Genomic DNA, 14,168 nt, shown 5'->3' with positions numbered 1-14,168 from the left:
TTTTCCTCGGGTAAGTACCTTTGTGGCTTCCTGGATAACAGCTAAAGTTCCTAAGAATATAATCCCCTATTCCCTGCAAGGGTATATTCAGATGGTGGACCAATTGCTGTTTTATAACATGATGCATTCTTGCTCGAATTAGCTTTTGCATGCACGCGGAGTGACTCTGTGTGCCCTCTGCCAAGAGCACTGGCACTCCTAATCCCTTTCTGAATATCTAAGAAGCTTAAAGAATGGGAAAAGATAAAAGAAGTGTTGTTTTGCACAATCCTGTCATGTCTGTTGACCTCCTCCTGGTCGCCAGTTCGGGGTTGCGGAAATCCGGTTTATTGCATCAGAATATGAACTGGTGTACTCCAGAGGGGTTTTGCTGAATCCGGCACACACCTACAAAACAGCAGTCTACATGCCCCAGCTAAGCACCCCCTAACAGTCACCCCCTAAAGTGAAAGCGTTTCCCAAAACACAAAGCATTCTCAGGCTGCGCAGTGCTCTCCTAAGTCAGAACCCTGATAAGGAGCTGGTGTTGTCTGGCTGGGCTAAGGAAATCCGTTACTACGACTCCAAACAAAGCAGCATCACAAGTAAAGACACGCAAACCTTTGGTATGACTGACTCACCGGTGCTGACTAAGCAATTTTGTGAGCTTGCTGCTTGCCTGCAGAAGCCCCTCGCCCTGTTTTTGGAGCGTTTCAGAGCATTGTTGTGATTTGGGGAGGGGGCTTAACCTTCACACCACTGATTACATAAGACTCAGGGAATTGCAGCTGCAAAGCGTAGAAGCACAGCTTGTCAACACATTGGGAAAAAACATGGAAACAGAGAAAATGGCGGCCAGAAATAATTTCATGGGGGTGAGTGTGAACAAAAATCACGTTGTAGTGAAAAAATTTTTGGACAACTGTAATGTTATATATCGAGAAACTGGTGAAGATCAATATTGGGATAAATAATGATTTAATGTTCATGGGTGTAATGGAGGATAGGAGGGTAGATAAAAAAATATACCTATGTGTATAAAATAATGATCAAAGCAGCACATGCAACAATAGCTTTAGGCTGGAAAGAAAAGAAAAAATGGACAATCCAGAAATGGTTGGAATATATCTGGGAACAAGTGACACTTAGGGACATTTTCGAAATAATATAACAAAAAAAATAAACTGTGGCAAGAGATAAACAGAAGCGGGAAATTCCTTTGGAGATATGGACCAATATATCTTGGACTGGATATGAAAAAAGAAGCTGGAGTCAATGAGGAGATATGGGAGAAGAGATGACAAAGAATGAACTCACTGCTGTTTGTTTGATAAAACTATGAAGAAAAAACAGGGGGAGGGGGAGGGGGAAAAGGGGAAAATGTATTGTTTGAAAATGAATGAAGAAAAGCATTCATATAAAATGGAATATTCAAATGATACAATAAAACATTAAATTAAAAAAAATCATGTTGTTTGGAGGAGAATCTAAAGTATTTGCCAAGAAACATTTTAGAGCAGTGGTGGGGGGTTCAAATAAATTTGAACCTTTTCTTGGTTGTTTTACAAGCACCATTTTAACAACAGCGGGTTCTGCCCGAGGAAGTGGTGTGAAGACCTCAAGGCTGAATCCTCTCCACCTGATCTTTAGGTGACCTAGGCCCCCTACGCCAACCCGAAAGCAGGGCTTGCCCTGTTTTCAGTCTCCATGTGGAGATGAGAAGCTGGCTCACCCCCACCAATTGCACCCCCCCCTCTCAGCCCCAAGTGTGGAACTTCCCCTGCTCCCAATCTTGCCCTTAACGGGGCACCGATTGAGACCAACGAGAAAAAGAATGTCAGAAACGGCCCTTGCTTTCACACATATCCATTTTATGCAAATATAAAATGCAGACACAACCATGTGGCATAAATAGTGGATATGGCTATAATCTCTCAACGGCCTGGAAACGTCGTATGTGTCAAACAAGCAGAAATCCTTTCCAGCAGGGTTCCATGCTGGGTTCTTTAGATTTGTCCCTACTGTTAAATTCCTTTCCCGGCTCACACTGCATAGGGGAGGATCGTGCTTGAAGACTCAGGATGCATTTGCGATGACCAATGTGAAACCAGACCAGGGCAAACCCACAGTGCTTTGAGGCAATTTTGATTGACAAGCGCCACTGGACGGACTGAAAGACAAGCTTGCCAGGAATATCTGCAGGAGTAATTCAGGGAGCAGCAGTGGCGTAGGAGGTTAAGAGCTCATGTATCTAATCTGGAGGAACCGGGTTTGATTCCCAGCTCTGCCGCCTGAGCTGTGGAGGCTTATCTGGGGAATTCAGATTAGCCTGTGCACTCCCACACACGCCAGCTGGGTGACCTTGGGCTAGTCACAGCTCTTTGGAGCTCTCTCAGCCCCACCCACCTCACAGGGTGTTTGTTGTGAGGGGGGAAGGGCAAGGAGATTGTGAGCCCCTTTGAGTCTCCTGCAGGAGAGAAAGGGGGGATATAAATCCAAACTCTTCTTCTTCTTCAATAACTACTTGCAGACAATAGTGAACATTTCCCATGTGGAATGGCTATTCACTGATAGAAATGAGCATGATTTCCACTTAGGGTTGCCAGTTCTGGCTTGGGAAATTCCTGGAGATTTGGGGAGTGGAGCCCAGAGCGGGCAGGGTGTGGGGAAGGGAGGGACCTCTTCTGGGTATAATACCATAGAGTTCACCATCCAAAGTTGCCATTTTCTTCAGGGAAACTGATCTCTGTTTTCTGGAGATCAGTTATAATTCTGGGAGAACTCCAGGCACCATGTGGCAAATGGCAACCCTATTTCTGCTAGTAGTTGCTAGTGGCTACACATTTTCCCCAGGTTCAAGCTAGATGACAAAGGGACTGTTGATCTCTGTTGATTTTTTAAGAATTGAATTATAGTCACCTAGCATCCTGATGCAGATCAGGACGATATCAGGAGGGAAGTTTCATCCTAAAACCACTGTAGGGTTTTAAGAATGGAAATGGCCCCACTGTGAAGAAAACTGTAGCATTTGGGAACAGGTGTAAGCATCCCACCTGGTTAGGTCCTGACAAAGACAACCTGAATAATTTGTACCTCTGTGACTTTCTCACACTTTTTTTTAGGCACATACTTTGGAATCAAATCTTATCTGTGCATCTCAAAAATAAACAGAATCTGTGAAGAGGCCCTTGGCTAAATTAACACGTTATTTGGTTTTGTTGTCCACTTCGGCTTTGTCGATCTTCTGTCCCGTAAGGAACTGCCAGATCCCCCCTCTGTAGTTCTCATTCCCCAAGGCGTAGATGAGAGCGTTCACGGCGGGAGACATCTTAGCAATGACAGCAGGAATCTGTTGGGAAGAGCATTCGGGAACACGGGATTAAGCTCAGATCTTTTTTTTTTTGGTGTCCTAAATAATTATAACAGCCCCAGAGGGTTTTCAAGGCAAGATGCGTTCAGAGGTGGTTTGCCATTGCCTGGTATTTTATCGAGGCTTCCCTTCCATGGACAATGCTTAGCTTCTGAGATCTGACCAGATCAGGTTGACTATGCTGGCAAAGGTTGATGGGAATTGTAGTCCATGAACATCTGGAGAGCCGCAGGTTGCAGACCCCTGGCTATCCAGGTCAGGATTTAAGATTTCTACAAGATGGTATTTCAAAGTCCACCCTCCAACGCATCCATTTTGTCTAAAGAACTGATCTCTATTGTCTGGAGATAAGCTGTAATTTTGGGAGTCCTCAGGTGTCTCTGGGAGGCTGGCATCGCTACCTGCTTGGCATGCAGAAAATCCTAAATGCAACCCCTGGCATCTCCAGTAAAAAGAATCAAGTGATAGGTGCACGAAAGACCTCACAGGACACCCTGGAAAGTCACTGCCAGTCTCCAAAGATGAGTGCTAACTTGGATGGACCCATGGATTTCACACCATTTTCACACCGCTGTTTTTGGCCCATGCGGAATTCGCCTGCGAGAGGCAGCCTGGTGCGTCACCAAGAAATGACATTCTATCCTTCCCAAACTCCACCCTCCCCAGACATTTGGAGAGGCAGTTCTGATAATTTATTTATTTATTTATTTATTTATTTATTTATAGACCGCCCAATCCCCAAAGGGCTCTGGGCGGTGCACAACATAATCCATGCACAATATATAACAAGGGTCACAATAGTGACCATATATACTAAAATTCGTTAAAACCATTAAAACCATGTAAACAGCGGTCAAAACAATAACAATAAAAATGGCGTCCTGCAATCCAATTCCTTTAAAAACCACCCCCAAAAGAAGGGAGCAACCAAACTCCTCCCTAAAAATAGCAGTAAATATGCAAGAACAGATTATAAAATAGAGAGCAAGAGAACCAGGGAGCAAAGCAAGGAAGGGGGGGTGGGGGGGCGCATAATCCTACACATAGAGGCCCCAGGCAAGTTACAGTATAAAACAAACAATGGGAAGGACAGCAGAAGCATAACGAAGAAGGAAGGAATGTGAACCAACACAATGGCATACATTTTTTGGTCTTAGAATGCAAGTCAGTGGATTGGCTTGTATATCCATATGTTCTCCCATTGCAATCAAGTGGTCAACTGGGGCTGGATTATACCTAAGGCCGTAATATTGTTTCCTTAGGCTGAATTCAGATGATAGGATATGCTGCAGTTTCATTCAATTTCAATTTATTGTCATGGGACTCCCTTTACCTTTTACCAAATACTGATTGAACAACAAGCTAATTTATTGAAAAGCAATAAAGAGGATTTGCCTCGACTTGATCTAGTTACATCTCAGAGGCTGAGCAAGGTTGCCCCTGGTTGGTACTAAAAGACCACCAGGAATATCATGGTCATCATGCAAAGGAAGGAAAGACAAACCACCTCTGTTGGTCTCTTACCTTGAAAAAGTCATTTGCAACTTGATGGCACTTTGCACACACACTTTCACTGGGGTGCTAAACCATGGTTTGTACCTGCCCTGTTAAGCACTGTTTGTGCTAACTGTGGTTTGTTGTCACACTTAAATGCTGAACTTGAAACTTTTTACATACCATTCGGATTTTGGGTGAGATAAAAGTCACATTTTCAACTGCCGCATAGAAGCATAACACTGAGTACGGGCCCCAGCAAATAACCAACGATTTCACGGGCAAGCCTGTGTTAAACTGGAAAGAAAGAACAAAGAATGAGGCACTACATTCTTCTGATTCATATTTAACAATTGAGTCAGATATGAACAAATAACAAATTAAATTATGCAAAATTATGTAGTCATACTTACAGCAAGCTGTGCCCCGTAGTGTAGAAACAGCTGCTAATATTTTATCCAACTAATTTTGTGAATTATTTTTAGAGCAACACTATTTGCCTGAGTAGAAAAGCAGGGGTGTAATGTCCATTGGGCAAGGCGGGCAGCTGCCCAGGGCACCACCTTATGGGGGGCATCAAAATGCAGGGTTCGTTTTTGGGTATTTTTAGTGGTTTTCCATTTTTGGCCTGCAGGGGGCGCAGTTTTTAGGCTAGTGGCACCGAAATTTCAGCGTATCGTCAGGAGACTATCCTTATGCTACCCCCCAAGTTTGGTGAGGTTTGGTTCAGGGGGTCCAAAGTTATGGACTCCCAAAGGGGGTGCCCCATCCCCCATTGTTTCCAAAGGGAGCAAATAGGAGATGGGGGCTACAGTTTTGAGGGTCCATAACTTTGGCCCCCCTGAACCAAACTGCACCAAACCTTGGGGGGTATCATTAGGGCAGTCTCCTGATGAGACCCTGAAAGTTTTGAGACTGTGTCTTCAGAAATGTGCCCCCCCTCCCAGCCTGCAACCCCCATTGACAGCAATGCAGAAAACTCAATGCAGAACAAAGATTCTTGGGCAAATTTCTGGGATGTTCCTGCAGGGGGCGCATTTTTGGATGTATCGGCACCAAAACTTCAGGGTATCATCTGGAAACTGTCCTGATGGGACCCCCCCAAGTTTGCTGCAGTTTGGTTCAGGGGGTCCAAAAGGGTAGCCCCCATCTCCTTAGCATTAGGGCAGTCTCCTGATGAGACCATGAAAGTTTTGAGACTGTGTCTTCACTCTTCAGAAATGTGCCCCCCCTCCAGCCTGCAACCCCCATTGACAGCAATGCAGAAAACTCAATGCAGAACAAAGATTCTTGGGCAAATTTCTGGGATGTTCCTGCAGGGGGCGCATTTTTGGATGTATCGGCACCAAAACTTCAGGGTATCATCTGGAAACTGTCCTGATGGGACCCCCCCAAGTTTGGTGCAGTTTGGTTCAGGGGGTCCAAAAGGGTAGCCCCCATCTCCTTAGCATAAGGACAGTCTCCTGATGATACGCTGAAATTTTGATGCTGATGTGTCTAAAAATGCACCCCCTGCAGGCACCAATGTCCTGGTGCAAAAAAAAATAAATTGGTCATGGTGGAGTGGCCGCCCATGCGGTGGGGGGGGGGGTGCGGAATCCAACTCAGGTTTTTCCCAGGGCTACGGTTTGCCTCGTTACGCCCCTGTAGAAAAGCCTCCCTGAATAATTCAGTTTTGCATAATTTGTGGAGAGTTAGGAGAGAGGAGCCTTCCTGCTTTCTTCAAGCAGATCAGTCTGTCAGATGGGGACCACAATGGCCAAAATGTGAATGGGCAGTTACTGCCTTGGCCTTGCAGGTGGGCGCCTGTGGACGATCTTCGTCCTTTCCATGCAAACCTTTTAAAACATTTCGAGGCAGGACATAAATTGCTTCCTCCGTGGAGTTCCGCCTTCCTTGGTTCCAAAAACGTTTTATGTCCAGCCTCAAAACATTTGTAATGAATCCCCCTTTAAAAAAAAAAATCCTTCAGGCTGAAACGTTTTCGTAATGTCTTCACTGCTGAGCGATCCATTTAATTTGTTTTCCGCACCTCTCTGCCATCCCCAACTTCTTCCTTGGTGCCATTTCTTGAGCTCATTCCATCCCCCCTTGCCTGTTTATTTTAATTGTTTCTGTGAGTTTTTTAAAAAAATGTTCGGGAGGTAGTCTTTGAAGCACTGATTATACAAAATATAGAGAATTGCAGCAAGAACCCTAATGGTGATCATGAATCATTTTGAGGGGGTGACACATGTTGAGGTAAAAGCAGGGATTGCAGCAGGAGTAAAAGCAGACACATGTTGAGGCAAAAGCAGGGATTGCAGCAGGAGTAAAAGCAGACACATGTTGAGGCAAAAGCAGGGATTGCAGCGGGAGTAAAAGCAGACACATGTTGAGGTAAAAGCAGGGATTGCAGCGGGAGTAAAAGCAGACACATGTTGAGGTAAAAGCAGGGATTGCAGCAGGAGTAAAAGCAGACACATGTTGAGGTAAAAGCAGGGATTGCAGCGGGAGTAAAAGCAGACACATGTTGAGGTAAAAGCAGGGATTGCAGCAGGAGTAAAAGCAGACACGTGTTGAGGTAAAAGCAGGGATTGCAGCGGGAGTAAAAGCAGACACATGTTGAGGTAAAAGCAGGGATTGCAGCGGGAGTAAAAGCAGACACATGTTGAGGTAAAAGCAGGGATTGCAGCAGGAGTAAAAGCAGACACATGTTGAGGCAAAAGCAGGGATTGCAGCAGGAGTAAAAGCAGACACATGTTGAGGTAAAAGCAGGGATTGCAGCAGGAGTAAAAGCAGACACATGTTGAGGTAAAAGCAGGGATTGCAGCAGGAATAAAAGCAGACACATGTTGAGGCAAAAGCAGGGATTGCAGCAGGAATAAAAGCAGACACATGTTGAGGTAAAAGCAGGGATTGCAGCGGGAGTAAAAGCAGACACGTGTTGAGGTAAAAGCAGGGATTGCAGCGGGAGTAAAAGCAGACACATGTTGAGGTAAAAGCAGGGATTGCAGCGGGAGTAAAAGCAGACACGTGTTGAGGTAAAAGCAGGGATTGCAGCGGGAGTAAAAGCAGACACATGTTGAGGTAAAAGCAGGGATTGCAGCAGGAGTAAAAGCAGACACGTGTTGAGGTAAAAGCAGGGACTGCAGCAGGAGTAAAAGCAGACACGTGTTGAGGTAAAAGCAGGGATTGCAGCAGGAATAAAAGCAGACACATGTTGAGGTAAAAGCAGGGATTGCAGCGGGAGTAAAAGCAGACACATGTTGAGGTAAAAGCAGGGATTGCAGCGGGAGTAAAAGCAGACACATGTTGAGGTAAAAGCAGGGATTGCAGCAGGAATAAAAGCAGACACATGTTGAGGTAAAAACGGGGATTGCAGCGGGAGTAAAAGCAGGCACATGTTGAGGTAAAAGCGGGGATTGCAGCAGGTGTAAAAGCAGACACGTTGAGGTAAAAGCAGGGATTGCAGTGGGAGTAAAAGCAGACACGTGTTGAAGTAAAAGCGGGGATTGCAGCGGGAGTAAAAGCAGACACATGTTGAGGTAAAAGCAGGGATTGCAGCGGGAGTAAAAGCAGACACATGTTGAGGTAAAAGCAGGGATTGCAGCAGGAGTAAAAGCAGACACATGTTGAGGTAAAAGCGGGGATTGCAGCGGGAGTAAAAGCAGGCACATGTTGAGGTAAAAGCGGGGATTGCAGCAGGAGTAAAAGCAGACACGTTGAGGTAAAAGCAGGGATTGCAGCGGGAGTAAAAGCAGACACGTGTTGAGGTAAAAGCAGGGATTGCAGCGGGAGTAAAAGCAGACACGTGTTGAGGTAAAAGCAGGGATTGCAGCGGGAGTAAAAGCAGACACGTGTTGAGGTAAAAGCAGGGATTGCAGCGGGAGTAAAAGCAGACACATGTTGAGGTAAAAGCGGGGATTGAAAATGTTTTACAAACTTTTAGGTGATCTGTGAGGAAAGGGCCCCTTGTTCAGATGAATGAAGCTATCACGGCACAGCCTAGTGGGAGGGACAGGCTCTTTCCGCACAGCACAAATAAAATGTCCTGCAGACGTTTTAAAAAGAACCATTTTGGCTGTTTTCTGCATGCTGCAGACAAAAAAAAAGCTTTGCCAGGGAAAGTGATTTCCCCACACGTTTTCAAAACTCTTCTACTTTCATTTTCACTGCAGTCCATGCCTGCTATTTGCTCCTGCTTACAACTCTCCGCCCTGCATATCATTTGCTGAGGGTGGCCCTTTCCCCACTTACCTTAAGCCCCGCGCTACTCTCCTCAACTAGCGCGGGGTCCAGCTGCACTCCCCACTTCAGGGGCAGTGAGAACGCAGCCGCCCCAACGCTGCCTCTCTCGCGCCCCCTCAGCGCGCGTAATTCCTGGCGCCTTTTGAAATTGCGCCTTTTGATGACCCCGCGCAGAGCGCGGGGTTGTGGGGAAGCCAGGGCGCGCGCCAGGAATTGCGCGCGCTGGGAATTGCGCGCAGCAACCCTCGGACAAAGGTAAGTGGGAAAAATCCCGGTTAGCAACAGAATTTCCCCGGCTTGCAGCCCATCTGTGTGCGATTTCTCTGTATAAAGTACATGAATAAAGCTAGTTGGGACAGGCAATCTGGCATATGTGTTGTTTTTCTTTTTGTCGTTGTTTTGAAGGTGTTTTCAAAGCTAGGATGACATGAGATAAGAATCTGCAATCCGCATATATTTCAAGTTATCATAGCTTCGAAGACACCTCCTTCAAAACAAAAAGAAAAGGAAAAATGACAGATGCGGGGATCACCAATCTAAACTAACTTTAGTCAATACTTTGTGCAGTGAAATTATGTGTGGATGAACTGCAAGCAGAAGAAACCTCGCTTGTAAACCTTCAGCAAATCACAGGTGGGATGGAAAATCGCAAGCAGAAGAAAATAGCAGGTGCGAGTGAGAGCAGCAGTGGCGTAGGAGGTTAAGAGCTCGTGTATCTAATCTGGAGGAACCGGGTTTGATTCCCCGCTCTGCCGCCTGAGCTGTGGAGGCTTATCTGGGGAATTCAGAGTAGCCTGTACACTCCCACACATGCCAGCTGGGTGACCTTGGGCTAGTCACAGCTTCTGGGAGCTCTCTCAGCCCCACCTACCTCACAGGGTGTTTGTTGTGAGGGGGGAAGGGCAAGGAGATTGTAAGCTCCTTTGAGTCTCCTGCAGGAGAGAAAGGGGGGATATAAATCCAAACTCTTCTTCTTCTTCTTCTAGTTGGGTGGGGGGAATGGATAAAAGAATAACTTTCCCTGGCAAAGATTTCTTTTTTTGTCCGCAGTATGCAGACAAAAGCCAAAATGGCAAGCAGGAAATGTCTTGACCCTGTACAGGAGGAAAAAAGTTTGCTAATGTAGCATTTTCTAAAAAAACAAACCCTGGGTTGAGCAGAAATAAAAAGTTCTGAAGATGTTTTGGGGCAAAACCTGCATGGAGTTTCTCCCCAAAATGCTTTTTTAAAAAACGTCCTCAAGATGCTTTATTTGTGCTATGCAGAAAGGGCCACAGGCTTACAGATATAAAGTCCAAGACCGCGAAGGACTTCACATAGGATAGTCAGTACTTTCAACTGAGGCTGGTGTATAGCCAGTGGAGGGACTACAGAATGGGAGCAATGTGTGTGCTCTGTCTAGCTTCCAGTAACGGCGGTGCTGTGCCATTCTGCCTCGACTGCTGTTTCTGAATGGATTTTGAGCCAAGACCAGCGTACAGTGCATTACTGTAATCTAGTTTCAGTATCACTGTGGTTGTCAGGTGGCCAGGTCAGCCATATCAAAGTGAGGGGCCATCTGGCGAGCTAGGCTGGGTCGAAAGAAAGCCTTCTTTTGCAGCTGCATCAGTTTGCTTCTTCAGCAATATTGTTGGGTCCAGTAGACACAGGCATTGTGGATGATGAGGGTGGAACACACCTGCCTCTGTTCCCAAACCAATTTCAGTGTGTGTGCTTGAGGGCTGCTGGACTCCCTCTTATTTATTTATTTATTTATTTATTTATTTATTTATTTATTTATTTATTACATTTCTATACTGCCCTCCCCCGGAGGGCTCAGGGCGGTGAACAACAGAGCATAGAGATAGAGCACAGTTTAAAACAGTAAATATCAGAATTAATTAAAAATGGCTCTCTATATATGAAAACCAGGTCCCATTAAAATGCAGCATATCACTACCAATCACAACAGATGGCGTCCTACTAACAAATCCCTTAAAAAGGGAGGGGGGGGGACGGCAGGATCCTCAGATGTTATAAAAGGGGGGGCATCAGTGGCCGGCCTCCCCGAAGGCCCGGTGGAACAGCTCGGTCTTGCAGGCCCTGCGGGACTCATTAAGATCAAGCAGGACCCGCGTAGCTGGAGGAAGGGCATTCCACCAGGCAGGGGCCAGAGCTGTAAAAGCTCTGGCCTGGGTGGAGGCCAGCCGCATCATTGTGGGGCCAGGGAACACCAGCAGATTGGCCTCCGCTGAACGCAGGGGCCAATTCGGGACATATGGGGCAAGACGGTCCCGCAGGTACGGAGGTCCCCGGCCGCGCAAGGCCTTAAAGGTTAACACCAACACCTTGAAAATGATTCGGAATTCAACCGGTAACCAATGCAGGCGGCGCAACACAGGTAAGATGTGGTCTTTAGTGGCACCCCCTGTGAGCAAACTAGCCGCCGCATTCTGGACCAGTTTTAGTTTCCGAATCAGACGCAAGGGAAGGCCCGCGTAGAGCGAGTTGCAATAGTCTAGCCTGGAGGTGACTGTTTGAGAATTACAATGCAGTCACCTCTGTGGAAAACTTTATCTTGGAGTTTCAGTGATTGGACGCTCCAGTTGGAGTCCCCCACTGTTGAAAATCTCCTTCCTTCAGTTTCAATCCATGCTAACCTCAAACTGATTGGATAAATCATAACAGAGCAAGTTAAAAAACAACGTTTACTTCTGGATAGCAGATTGTACGGGTAAATTAGAGGAGATTGCTTCTTGAGTCTAAAGCTCTACTTAGAGACTCTGAATGAATCACATTTTGGGGAGCTGGGCAAAATTTTCTTACCCTGAATTGTCCAGTTTTCTTGAACTTGTGGTCTATGGATTGGTAGGCTGTCAACATGATGAAAGCCGGAATCATAAAATTGAAAAAGGCCAGAGGAATAAGATATGTGATGTAGTTTCTGGAACAAGGATAAATGACGACATTTTATTGATCCTGAAGAAAGCCATTTTTACTTCTGCAGACTTCTAAACAACACATCCACAACTTTTAAAAATGAAATGAAAGTACGTTTTAAATTATAATGGTAGCTTTAACCCCTGCTGGGAGCCACTTTGAGCAGGTACCTGAAGAGGCAGCTAACAAATCTGACCAGGTGTCTGGAAGCAGGGGGAATGGTTGAAACAGAGAAGATTGAAATTAAATCCATCCAAGATGGAGGTCTTGTGGCTGGGCTGAGGGGGACCTGAGGGGAGTTTTCAACTGCTGAAATTAGATGAATTGGCACTAACACCAGCTGCTTCTGTCAAAAGGCTGGGTGTAATTTTGGAGTTATCCTTGCCAATGGAGGCCCAAGTCACATATACCACCACGGGGCTTTCCCCCCAACCTTTGCCAGTCTAGATAGTTGGTCTCTTACCTGACATGTTCAAACCAAGCCATGGAGACCCACACAATAGTCACCTCCACACTGGATTACTGTAAGGTGACCAGATTTTCACCTTTTTAAAGCGGGACGCGCGTGCACGCGCTCGCAGGAGCGCACTGATTTTTTGGGGCGATCCCCGGTTTCCCACCCGGTCACAGGGCGGGAAACGAGAGTGTCCCAGAAGGCAGTGCGGCAGTGCGGCAGTGCAGGAGGCTGCCTCACTGCCTTCTGGGGCCCCCCCTGTTTCCTGCCCTGTGACCGGGCGGGAAACTGGGGAGTGACCCAAAAGGCAGCGCGCTCCTGCAGCCGCGTGCACGGGAGGCTGCCACACTGCCTTCTGGGGTGCTCCCCTATTTCCCGCCCTGTGACAGGATGGGAACCAGGAGTGCCCCAGAAGGCAGTGCGGCAGCTTTCCAAAAATTGGGAGATTTAAAAAACCCCGTGGGACGTGGGACAAATTGCTTAAAAGCGGGACTGTCCCACCAAAAGCGGGACGTCTGGTCACACTAGATTACTGTAACCCACTCCATATTGGCCTATCCTTGAGACTGCTCTGGAAGTTACAAGTGGTTCAGAATGTAGCAGTGAAGATCCTTACAGGGACCCCAGTAAGAGCACAGATTTGCACTGGCTACTGGTGAAATTCTGGATCATGTTCAAGGTTCTGGTTTTAACCTTTAAGGTCTTGAACGGTCTGGGACCATTGTATCCATTGGTCCGCATCTCCTGGTATATGATCTGCTGGCAGTAACCTCTTAGTGGTCCCAAGGGTCACCATTCAAGCAGAACTGTAAACATTCCTACCATAGCATCATTAGTTTAGGAGCAGCAGTGGCGTAGGAGGTTAAGAGCTCATGTATCTAATCTGGAGGAACCAAGTTTGATTCCCAGCTCTGCCGCCTGAGCTGTGGAGGCTTATCTGGGGAATTCAGATTAGCCTGTACACTCCCACACACGCCAGCTGGGTGACCTTGGGCTAGTCACAGCTTCTCGGAGCTCTCTCAGCCCCACCCACCTCACAGGGTGTTTGTTGTGAGGGGGGAAGGGCAAGGAGATTGTAAGCCCCTTTGAGTCTCCTACAGGAGAGCAAGGGGGATATAAATCCAAACTGTTCTTCTTCTTGTTCTTGTTCTTGTTGTTCTTGTTGTTGTTGTTGTTGTTCTTCTTCTTCTTTCTTCTTTCTTCTTCTTTCTTCTTCTTCTTCTTCTTCTTCTTCTTCTTCTTCTTCTTCTTCTTCTTCTTCTTCTTCTTCTTCTTCTTCTTCTTCTTCTTCTTCTTCTTCTTCTTCTTCTACCACTGATCTGTTTATTTGCTTTTTCATGCCTCCATTTTCCTCCTCAACAGGATCCAAGTGGCTTGCAACGTCCTCCTCTTATCTATTTTATTTTCACAAGTCTGTGAGCTTAGGCTTAGAGCGTATGGCTGGCCCAAGGTCGCTAAGCCAACTTCCACAACACAGTGGGAATTTAAACGTATGCTTCCCAGATACTAGTCCCTAGCCACTACACCACACTACCCAGCTCTTCCTACAGGATTGTTAGATAGCTTATTTGAACAGACCCCAAATGGGACATCAGCCGCTGCAGGACGCATCTTTCCAGCACAGTCAAGGATTCTGTGTTCTCCAAAAGCAAAACTCTGCTCCAGTATCAATCAGGCAGGTATTCCAGTCCTTATCCTCTCCATAAGCTGCTCGCAGAAGCT

The 14,168-nt window shown here is 46.4% G+C and overlaps 1 protein-coding gene across 2 annotated transcripts in view; it reads right to left on the bottom strand.

Moving 5' to 3' along the window:
• Positions 1-2,388: 2,388 nt before the first annotated feature.
• The window catches only part of RGR (retinal G protein coupled receptor), a 36,792-nt gene continuing 25,012 nt past the window's right edge, over positions 2,389-14,168 (bottom strand). For both annotated transcript variants that reach the window (XM_048505007.1, XM_048505008.1), the window contains exons 5-7: positions 11,879-11,996; positions 5,027-5,140; positions 2,389-3,328 (exon numbers count right to left, since the gene is read on the bottom strand). In XM_048505007.1, the coding sequence (XP_048360964.1) occupies positions 3,185-3,328; positions 5,027-5,140; positions 11,879-11,996 (376 nt within the window). In that variant the 3' untranslated portion in view covers positions 2,389-3,184. The remainder of the gene's footprint in view (positions 3,329-5,026; positions 5,141-11,878; positions 11,997-14,168) is intronic.

The sequence above is a fragment of the Sphaerodactylus townsendi genome, linkage group LG08 (assembly GCF_021028975.2).
Source record: "Sphaerodactylus townsendi isolate TG3544 linkage group LG08, MPM_Stown_v2.3, whole genome shotgun sequence".
Lineage (NCBI taxonomy): Eukaryota > Metazoa > Chordata > Lepidosauria > Squamata > Sphaerodactylidae > Sphaerodactylus > Sphaerodactylus townsendi.
This window is presented reverse-complemented; position numbering and strand designations above follow the sequence as displayed.